This window comes from Barbus barbus (assembly GCF_936440315.1).
Source record: "Barbus barbus genome assembly, chromosome: 21".
Lineage (NCBI taxonomy): Eukaryota > Metazoa > Chordata > Actinopteri > Cypriniformes > Cyprinidae > Barbus > Barbus barbus.
The window spans coordinates 9,504,313-9,516,365 of NC_136749.1; the positions used below are offsets into that span (position 1 = coordinate 9,504,313).

General features: G+C 34.8%; 1 protein-coding gene across 2 annotated transcripts in view; it reads right to left on the bottom strand.

The window, feature by feature from the left end:
- Positions 1 to 12,053, bottom strand: part of LOC306887775 (carboxypeptidase Q-like) — a 43,294-nt gene that overhangs the window by 10,285 nt on the left and 20,956 nt on the right. For both annotated transcript variants that reach the window (XM_079445791.1, XM_079445790.1), the window contains exons 5-6: positions 4,216 to 4,327; positions 1,883 to 1,974 (exon numbers count right to left, since the gene is read on the bottom strand). In XM_079445791.1, coding sequence (XP_079301917.1) covers positions 1,883 to 1,974; positions 4,216 to 4,327 — 204 coding nt within the window. The remainder of the gene's footprint in view (positions 1 to 1,882; positions 1,975 to 4,215; positions 4,328 to 12,053) is intronic.

The window sequence follows — 12,053 nt, forward strand, 5'->3', positions numbered from 1 at the left end:
AAATTATTCCATACCATAAAGTATCACTTTACAGCACACAGACCTGACAAATACGGTTTATTGCACTTTTCGGTCCAAAACCAGAAGAGTCCAAGTAAAACATTATTGACAGAAATAAAAGCTAGATGGATGGGTGCCACAGCACTTGGGTTCATGTGGGAAATTTCAGCCAATTTGCTCCTCCTGCTAAAATTAGGATCAACTCTCAGAGTACTTTCACCATTAAAACAGAAACCACACAAACATGGTAAAACCTTTTTGTCAGATGCCGTAACCCAAGACAGTAAAATAAACCATTTAAATAATTCTAAACAGAACTAATTGTGAGGGTATTGTGTGCTTTCAGGATAAAAGAGAAAATCCATCCAATTCTTTGATGAAAGATTTCAAAAATGCTCTCAAGGACAAAAGAGCACTTGTATAACGAACGGAGCAAAATGTGCTTACTTACAAAGTTTCTGAAACATTCTGTGCTTAACTGACAACTCAGATGAGCTGTGGCACATTCTAGAACAAGGGTGTCAAACTCCTAGAAGGTCACGGATGTGTTGGATTAATAACTAATGTTGGGGTAAATGTATATGGAATTCACTAATCGCATTCACTTTAGATTACATATGCAGTACAAGGTGAGTGTCCATGATAAATTATAGAAAAACATCTGTCAAAAAAGCTTCTTAGTTTTGAAAGTTTTGCGAGAAAAGTTTCAATATGATGACTATAAAATATCATGAGGTGTAAATAAATCAACTATATAAATAATTTCATTTCATTTCAAATGAATTATAAATTCAGTCATGCTTTATTTTAAGGTCCAAATCTTGCTATTAACAAGAAATGAACTATGATTTTTGCCTCAAACTGCTAATTTGCTACTTATTAATAGTTAGTAAGGTAGTTGTTAAGTTTAGGTATTGGGTAGGATTAGGATGTAGAATATGGTCATGCAGAATATGTGCTTAATAAGTATATATGTATATATAAGCCAAAATGTTAATAATAGGCATGCTAATAAGCAACTAGTGAGAATAGGTCCCTATACTAGAGTGTTACCTTTAATTCACATCATTAGTTTTTTCAGTTGCACCATATGGCATTTTACCGCCTGAAATAATCTTAACTTGTCATAGAAAAGGTCAAATTATTTGATTCTTTGAAAGAATTATTGACCCTGACACATTGTCATAAGGATCCACAGGGGTCCTCTCTATAATAATTTTCCCCTGCATGTTGGCTTCAAGCTTTTATAATAATAATAATAATAAGAGATCATGCCAAACTACTCAATAAGGTTTTCTTTTCAATATATTCATTCCTTTAATGAGGCTTTTTTTCTACATTATGATTTCAGGACAGTTGTGTCACCCTGATATTTTTTACTTAAATGTCAGGAAAAAATATATATCAAGGTGAATTTAATTCCAAAATGAAAAACATGCTATTCGTAGAAGAGGTGTATTCAGGTCAATGTATGCATGATATAATTTTTATTGCCTTTATGAACAAATTAATCAGATGAGAAAAAAAAACTATCTCTGACAGACAACAATTTAGCAATTAGTGAATATTTCCAAACAACAACACAGGCAAATTGAACACTGAATTTAATTATTAACAATTATTGAAACATGGAATAAATTCACTAATTACTTATCTTAACGTGTAATTAAATTAGCGGTGTTAAAGCTGTAAGATGTGAGCTACTTGCAACGCAACAAATTAAAGATTGTAGCCTAACTGTCCCGCTGTATATGAAAATAGAACAGTACAAATATTCATTCCAATATAATAAATGAACATAATTACATCTTCAAATATTTGACACCCTTGTTCTAAATCATCCAACAGGACATAACAGTGTTAGTATGATAGGGAAGTGTACTTTGTGCTGCTGGAAGTACTGAGCAGCTCCCACCCCGCCTGGCTCCTCTGCGGACCACAGCACCGTCCTCAGTGTTCTTTTGGGACGCAGCCCTGGGGACCCAAGCAATCGACAGTATGAGCTAACCACATAATATTTCACAATATATTTTCATAACGCAGCCACTGTAATATTGCTTCACTGGCTAAGATCAAGGTTAGTTGCTTTCATCAATCTGATCTTTAGCAGAAAAGGACAAGAGAAAATTACATTTATTTTTTAAATAAAAGTGCATATGTAAGGTCAGGTTGAACATCAGAGACGGCATGCTGATGTATCTGAGAAGGCAATGCTAGATGATCCTGGCCGTCAAGACAGTTGCCTACTGCGCACTTGATAACTTGTCTGTACTTCCTGCAGAGTGGAATCTGTGAGAGATATTTTGGGCTTAATTGTGTTGGGCTTTCCCGATGATCCAGATGGGAGAGCTGTCCGTATGTGCATCCATCTCCTGAACTGCAAGGTATACACAGGAAAACTGGGAAAAAGAGGATGTGGCCAAGAGAACGTAATATACCAGAACATGAGGCTTATGCGAGTAGATTTATGGATTCTGAGCAAATAGCTCACACTGTTGCAATAATAAAAAACTTGCATAGTAAACAGAGCCAAGGACTCGATGAACTGAACGTTGTTGTTGAGCATTTAAAATGTTGTAGAGAATGCTTACTCTACCAGCAGTGAAATTAATCATGTTGTCTGTGGTTATTGCGCAACATTATAGCTTTATTTTGCCAGTGTTTGTGGACGCTCATTGCCAAGAAAAAGATGGTAAATACAAATGAGCACAACCCTCAGTATTGCCTGTGCAATCAAGCAACTATAGAGAGGAGAGGGGCCAAGAGACTCACACTGCATTGCATATTGACACTAAGCAGGAATTTTAATAATCTCCATTATAACAGAATACTCTCTATACACTGCAGTGCTTCTACAGCACTTGCCCCCAAAAATAATATGCATACAGTCTGAACTAAAACATCTTCCAAACTCTAATCTTTCACAATTATTTAAAAATAGTAATTAAAAATACTAAAATAATATAATGGTTTCACAAACAAGACTTAAGCCTAGTCCTGGACTAAAATGTAAGTCTGAGCTGTTTCAACTGAAAGAAACTTGCTCTGACTGATCTTAAAACATATCAGTGCCTTTTTTGTCTTTAGATGCACACCAGTAATGTTTTTTTCCTAAGGCGTGTTTATAAAAATGACTTAAATGTCCTAATTGAACAATGGCCTAATCCTGGCTTAGTCTGAGCCCTGTCTGTGAAACCGGGCCATAATGTATTTTAAATATGCATTAAACATATATTTTCAGGGAATACTTCATGGCTAACTTTAGAAAGACGGCATGTGGCATTGTGAATTAATTACCATATATTTTAAGTACTATTTTAAGTATATTTTAGCAAGTTGATCTGCTGTTTAGAAAATTTGTTTAATTATTTTTTTTTTAAACAAAAAAAACAAAAACAAAAAATCATAAAAATGCTTATAGGGTCATTCCGTGTCAACACAGCCAGAGGGTCTACTGAAAAACATGGACAAATACATAAATAAAGAAGAAAGCCAGCTGTATGCAGAGTGACCCACATTTGGTTTTCAACCATTGAAAATGGATAAAATTCAACAATTTTCACATGGAGACGCACTGAGATCCCCATATCTCTGGGACAGAAGCAAATAACCTTAAAAAATGAAGATATCAAAAGAAAAGTCTGTTACGAATCTGAAACTAAAATCATGTTGAGACACAAACATGCACAGACATCTGGGATGGATGGATGAATACACACACACACACACAAACATACATGCATACAAACTCGAAAAAGCGCCTTTTCCCCATTTTTGAACTGTCAGCATTGGCACATAATGCAACAAGGATAGCCAAAGTCAACAGATTTTACTAGTAAACCATCCATCTCTGTGTAAAAATAACAATGATGCTGCCATCTTTCTAAATTCATTTTCTCCCCTGTAATTTGGCTCAACTCTCAAGTGAAAATTGTCATTTTGACCGTCCTTTACAAATTAGTGGATAACTCAGCAAATATTCATCCATGACATTTAATATTTTGGCTTTAATCACTATTTATGTTTGTCTTTCTTCAGAAAAAATATTAACAAAATCAAACAAATTAGCCTGGAAAGCTTCTGAGATTTGGGATGAATGTGCATATCCTCTCATGTGCATATCTCAGTCTGACAGCTGTACTGTATATAACTAAATATTTAGTCATGTGACAGAGAGAGGGGTTCTCAAAATGTTATCATCTTCACAGGTCTCACCTAAGTCTCTGATCAAAGAAAGTGCTTCCCAGGAAACGGCAACCCCGCCTCCATCATCCATAGCGCCCTGGCCCACGTCCCAGCTGTCCAGGTGACCACTGAGCAGCACCACCTAAAACAGAATCAGAGCAAAAGCATACAAATGAATAGTAAGATAAATATTTCATCACATATTTTCTCAGCATTGTTTCCTTTGTTTTTTTCTTTTTATAGTTACACAATTGTTTATTCATGTATAAAAAGGATTTATATAACAGACTGTAAAGGGAAAAAGCATCCTGGCAACCTTTTCCAGATGTTGACTGTCAGTCTTAATGGATCTTGTCAAACCCAGGCCACAGGGAAAGCCTTTAAACTGATGCTCTAGATTAGATTTAAACTCTAAACATCCTCCTTTTATAGTTCTAACACTGTCTAAATATATCTCTCTACTCCACTGAGAGCATCTTCTACCACTTTACATCCACTTTCGGCAGAGCTGCAAAAAGTTTAGGAATATAGCTTACAAATAATGCTCTCCAATTTTGTTTCATACTTTCAATCTGCCATTCATACAATAGCCTCCATGGGGTGGTCAAATTTTATGGCAATAAACATACTGAATGCTTTTAAAACTCATGAAAATTTGGGGAATAAAGCTCAAACGAAGTCTGGTTTTGAGACTCGCCTTAGTTAAGTGAGGATTTTCCAGTTGATTTGTCAGCTATCTGCCTACAGCATCCCGTTGGCAAATATACAAATGCTGTCTGGACATCCGCCAATCAGCTACAAGCCCACTCCCTCCAAAAGTATTTTTGAATACGGTGACAGATTTTGTCTTTACCGTGTCATGATGTTGTCAGTCTCATGACAGGTTAACACTCCAAAACAGCATCATGAGAAAAGGCTAATCTATGCCAACCATCTGTGAGTTACAACGGGTGAACTCTAAAGCAACAGCCAACGTGCCAACAGCAAAACTACAAAAACATTCTGTAGTGACCATTCTTTTGTGTTGAACAAAATCTACTGTGAGACTTGTGCTTTCATGATCAGACACCAGAAACACACAGATGGTAACGTCTAGGTGGAAACGGTTCAGACTGTTCCTTAGTGCTGCTGAATTATTAAACAGGAGACAAATCTGCTCGTTATTTTGTCATCCTTGTGCCATTTCAAACCCGAAAGATGTTGCTTTTTTAATTTTGAAGACATTTTGAAGAATCTTTTAGTGTGTACAAAAAAGCTGCTAAAGCTTCAAAAAGGACAAAGAGTGTCATCATTAAATTAGACAATATGACTGTTGCGCAATTTGTCAAGCCTACTAAATTCATAAAGTGAGCAAAAGAGTAATCCAATAATCTTCTCTTCTATAAAGCTTTGAAATGTCATTCACATTTGCGTTTAAACTCGAGTCAAAATGGCCTGTAAAAGTCAAAAATACACTAGCATTCAAAAGATTGGATTGTTTGGTATCATCATTTATTTTACTGAAAAAAAGTGGCAGACTAAATTTTTTATTTCAAATAAAAGCTGTTCTTTTCACCATATATATATTAAGCAGCACACACTGATAATAAAAAGAAATGAGCACAAAATCAGCATATTAAAAAGATTTCTGAAGAACCATGTGACACTGAAGAATGGAGCAATGGCTGCTGAAAATTGCTGCATTTTAAAATCTATTAAAATAGAAATCAGTTATTTTAAACTGTAATAATATTTCATAATATTGCTGTTTTAATGCATTTTTTTTACTGAATATATCCAGCCTTTGAGACATCTAATAAGAGATTTCTTTCAAAAATATTAAAAAAATCTTACCAACCCCAAACTTTTGAATATTATGAATAATAACGAATAAATAAATATTAATGAATAAAACAGATAAAATAACACTGAGTAAATAATGGGTCAATAAAGATTTTTTTTCATTATTGAGTGAACTATTCATTGAAATTCCTTCAAGAAAACAGTCACTGGTAACATGAAATGTGGAAGTAAATTTGGCATAATTTCCAGCATTATGCCACCACTTACACAGAATCAAGAACATCTAAAAGCTTTACGTCAATGCACAAATCAATGTAAATCGTTGTGTAACTTCTGGTGATTTCTGTAATCCTCTTCAAAGCCAGCTCACAAACAGAAACTATTTTCCCCTTCTTTCAAGTACAAAATAGAAACAAACAAAAAGTAAACCAGATTTCTTCAGAGACTGATGTTAGGAACAGGCCAAAATAAAAGCACAGAGAGGTTTAGTAGTGAGTACTAAGACAAAGAGAGAGCTGTCTCCAGATTAAACTTAACTTACTAATAACTATGTGACAGTGTTTAATTATGAGGTCAGTCAGCCCTTACATTCCACCCTATCATGTCACCGTTAATGAGCTCTGACAGGATGAGGCTATTAATTACGAAGCACTGAAATATGAATGAGGGAGTAAAATTAAGAGAGTGCACAGGGAGAGGATGAGTTGAGCCTAATGAGCCCGCTATCCAAGGGGAGTCATACTGAAACACACATTCAATGCTCTGCAGTAAATCTGGACCAGACGGGACAAAACCTATAACTAGCTGAATAATCAAGATGTGTAAATGAAAATGAAAACACTGTGCAAATGTAGACATCTGATACAAATGTACATACAAACTACTGTATCAAACCAAGAAGCACACAAGTGGCCATTTTTAAGAATAAAATTATTCTTAACTGCTTTTTTCTTACTTTCTAATGTAAGCATACAATAAAGAATAATTTGTATTCTGGATAGTTCACCCAAAAATTTAAATTGTGTTTCTTTCTTTGTGGAACACAAAAGAAGATATTTTGTGACTTTGATAGTAGGAAAAAATACTATGATACTAAAATAATAATAAAAATCATACAGGTTTGGAACAACGACAAAATGTTTCATTTTTGAGTGAGCCATCCCTTTAAGAATGTATTTATCTGTTCTAAAGATAAATGTAGGAAGAATTTGAATTCTTTTATCATAATTTTAAGTTAGGCTAAAGTTATGATAACTTGTCTTAAATCCCTAAAGGTAAGACGTTTCATGATTTTATTGGGTTGTTTCAAATATTAAGCGTTACAACATAACACTGGGTACATATAATACATTTCACTCATAGTTTGGATGTGCATGAGTACTTCTAAGTAACACCAATGATAATGTAAACAAAAATAGATCATGATTAGGCATGGTGTGACTTTTTCTTCAAAAACGTGCTGCTGAAAGCTAAATTCCTGTCAAGTCATTCACAACGGAAACAGTTTGCATGCTGCAGGCAGCGCAAAAAAAAAATCCTTTAAGATGTTTTCATTGACTTGATCAACGACTGTATTCAGTAAGAACCGCCATACAAGCAGATAACTACAAACCTTGCATTTTTCTTCTTAAGAAAAAAAAGATAATTTACAATTAACTTGACAGAATCAGTGAAAAACAGTCCATTTGATATAGGTACACTGTGGTGTAATGAAAGGTATACTCTAAGTACACTTTATAATAACTTTCATTAACAGCCAAAACAACGCAAATGCTTTATGAATCAATAACTTATGTACTTAACTTTCACCCAAAACCGAAAATATATCATCATTTATTCACACTCATGTTGTTCCGACCCTGTCTGACTTTCTTTCTTCTGCAAAACACAAAACAAAAGTAGATCTTTTGAAAAATGTTGTGTTACAAACTTTCATTGTGGGGACAAAAAACACTGAGGCATTTCTCAAAATCAATCAAAATATCAAAATCAAATATCATCTTTCATTTTCAACAGAAGAAAGTAAGTCATACAGGGTTGCAATGGCGGGTGAGTTTTTGAATTTTCGTTTTTTTGGATATGCATATTACTAGAATATTAGCCATTTATTAGTAGTAATTAAGCACATATTAATGCCTTCTTCTACATCCTTAATCCTACCCAATACCTAAACTTAACAGCTACCTTACTAACTATTAATAAGCAGCAAATTAGGAATTTATTGAGGGAAAAGTCATAGTTAATAGTCAATATGTGTTCCCTATTCTAAAGTGTTACCAAGTATTTTATATGTAAGAGAGAGACTGAAAGACATGCCGTTCCATATGATTTTCTGAAACATGTAACTATACAGGTTAATAGGGGTCTTACAGAATAGGGTCTTCTTTCCAAATAGGAATGTGGCTGTAAAACACATTGAAATCGTCAACATATGGTTAAAACTGAATGATTGCAGCAACCAATAAAAACCTAGAAGAGATGTTTTGACTGGTCTACCACAGCTAAAATACTTTCCATAAACAACAGTACTCATATTCTAACCAGCCTGGCATCATGCAAACACCTAAATGTATGTTTTCCTACAATTAGACATCTTGTTCTGTTTAAAAAACATATTTCAAGTTCAAAAACATTTGTGTAACTAGGAGATATTCTTATTTTCCCTAACTTACTGACACTGAATGTTTACCGAAAGGGAATTGTGTAACGTGGGAAGTCATCATAAATACGCCTGTGCACACACTGACAGACAGACAGACAGAGGTTACACAAACTGTCCCTCATTCATTCTCTCCACCCCCACCACTTCCTGGAACCTGAAAAAGAGTGTAGCGTTTAGAGCAAAACCAGAGAGTGGTTTAAAGAACGTGTGGTGAGAGAATGAGCAAGCGTTAGAGAGCGGATGAGGGGAAGAACTCGCTGTGAAATGTAGAAGACTGTACACTCTTCCACAAGTCAGTAAATCATTCACAAACCATCTTCAGAAGACTTCGTTGTAACTCAAAACATCATGAAATAGAAGAGGACAAAACAACAAGACAGTGATGAAATGTCTGACTAGATCCTAGAAATGTTCACAATGCTGTTGCCTGAGGACTTAATTCTCTCAAAATGCAGTACATAGTACTGTTTCAAGTTTTTTGGACATTTAAAAGGAATCTTCTGGGTTCAAAACAAGCTGCTCTACCACCACACATAATCTGTTATAATGTTGATTATCAGAGATAGTAACTTTGACTCAGGCCTCAGTTTGTAAAAACAGGTCCCAGTAATGGACAATGGTTTCTGAAGGGTTTAAAAGCAGAAATGCACATTTTTGTATGATTTTAAAAAAGCTGGCTATGAATTTAATGGGGGTTTTTTTCCCTATGTAAACAGTCCATTTCTGTTATCCTTCTAAAGAGTGTACATGGTAATGAATTTTAAAGAAAAAACAATAATAAAGAACTGTTACGGCTATTTCAAATTGTTGTGTCTTTTATAAGAAACTAGGTTTAGTTCAAAGTAAATTTAGCCTTAACATCTTTGGAGAAATTCAAAATAAAAATATTGAATTATTTCAATTTAGGCAGATTAAACCATTTATATACTGTATATATGTTAAGTGAAAAGACATGTCCCTTATTATTAAAAAATGTCAAATATTATACATATTAAAAATGCTCATAGCCACTGTTTGTTAAATTTGATTTGTTTACTTATCTTTTGTAACAAATGACTTTTTAACTCAGTTGGTGACTGACATCATGTTAGCATAAGACCTGTTAAAGTTTTGAAATGAATGAATGAAAAACTGATTTATTGGTCAGTTGATTAACTTCTAAATAAAGAAATGTAATCAGCCAATTCTACTATACCATGCACACAACTTCATGAATTCAAGCACACACAATTCACCTAACAAAATGTTGAAGAATGATCTACTGATCTGACCAGATGAGCCATTGGCAGTTTAAATCCAGCATTTATTGCATTTAATTTTTCCGCTCGTCCCAAAAATTGCGTCTGCCAAAAATAAAGTGACTTTTTCAGGTCATGCCGCCACTCTGTGAATTGAAGAAATGAGAACAGACTGATCAAATACACAGATGTGCGTAATGAGGCAGACACCACACACTGAAGCTGTCAAATTCACTCTCAAATTCCCCAAAAACCACCGCCATCAAACACGTGCAGACCTTGATCACTGGCATTCAATTACAGAACTGGAAAGTTTTCATGTCTGAGTTGTGCCAAATGACTACAAAAGAGAACACAGAGCTCTTCCTCCAAGTTCAGATTGGACGTTCTCACTAACATTCATTTTGATGGTGGTTATTATGTATTTTATTTCACGTTCCTACTAAATTGGACACTTGGAAGGTGTTTTGTTCTTGTAGGCCAAACCCCTAAAACCCAGAAAAACTATTATTTTGTGTGGCAGGATATGAGGTCATCTACAAAATGGTTTCATTTCCCTTTGCCATCTCAGAAAACTGAGCCATTGATGGTTCTAGCAGTCAAGGTCATGTGCAATATATTAAAGTGCTGTTGGTCTTATAAGTGATTTTAACCAGTTTTAGCAAACCATTTTTATTAAAAATTAAAAATTTGTGCTAAACTAGAGTCTTGAATATTTTCACATCTCAAGGCTGGATGAATTTCACAGAAACTAAATAAAATTGTATAGTTTTGTTGTTTACAGAAACTCCAGAAATTTCATGTCATTTTTTATTTATTTTATTTTATTTATTCAGTTTTTCGTTTTTGAGAGAACATCAATGGTGCCCTACGCAAGATTTCAGACACCTTCATTATTTAGCTACTGAATTGAATAATTCAGTAATTGAATAATTCAATAATTTCACTCATTCAAATAGAAAATTTGATTCAGCATTTCACATTAATGGCACCCTTTTAAGGAAAAAAATGAAAATAAAATGTAGATCTTTTTTATTATTATTCTGCCAAAACCAGATGGCAGTTAGGATAAGTTTATGCATAAGGGATCTTTTCCTGAGGTAGAGGGTTATCTTAATGTAATGAGACAAGATGGGCCACTTTCATGATTTTAGTCCTGTGGTGTCTACGGGACGCTAGAAGTTGGCCCCGTGCCAGAACAGCGAGAGGATGGTGGCATCATCAAAGGCCGCAGCCGCGGCGAAAAAAGCTTGGCAAAAGGCAGATTCGAACTCAGGCCGATCGCGTCAAAAAGACCATGGCACACGCATTACCCCCTGTGCCACCGCCACATCAAATTTAAAAAATAGTTAACGCTAATGCAAGGGTCTTTCTAATGCAGCATCTATAGGAGGAACGGTAAATTTGTCATCGTTGGTTCTTCTGACAGCCGTTGTCAGTCTCTCTCGATTTTATTCCTTTTTTGAAAGTCATGAAAACACTATCGTGGAATTTTTCTTTTGCTATTTGAGCAAATGGGAATGCGAAAAAATACTTTTGTGGTACTCTCCCATGCACTGCTCTCGAAGTTAACCCAACTATGATGACTTCCACTGCTGAGAAACCCAGAAATGTGAAAAAGGTTTTCACAAGGTTTTCTATCATCTTTTGAAGATGACTAGCCAAATCACACGTTGGAGGGTGGAGTTAGTGTAAATAGCTTCTGCCAACAAGGTGGGCTATTTGCACTTACTGTTTTTTTTTTTAAGGTTTTTAAAAGTCTCACCAAGTCTACATTTATCTGAAAAAAAAAATTATAATAATATTGTAATTTTTGTTTGTTTGTTTTTAAAAATGTTCTGTTCATATATTTAAAAAAGCAATTTATTCATGTGATGGCAAAACCTGAATTTTGACATTACTCAAGTCTTCAGTTTCATGTGATACTTTCTCATGATCCAGTTTTTTGCTAATATGCTGATTTCATGCTTAAGAGACATTTCTTATTATTTTCAATGAGAACAGTTGAGAACAGTTGTGCTGCTTGAAGGGATAGTTCACCAGGAAATGAAAATTTGATGTTTATCTGCTTACTTAGATCGCTTCCACGCATACGTGTCTTAAGACCTCAATGTTAGAGCCTTGCATTTCGGCCCGGGCCCGACGGGCCCCGACTTTTTTACACCTCTAGGGCCGGGCTTTGGGCC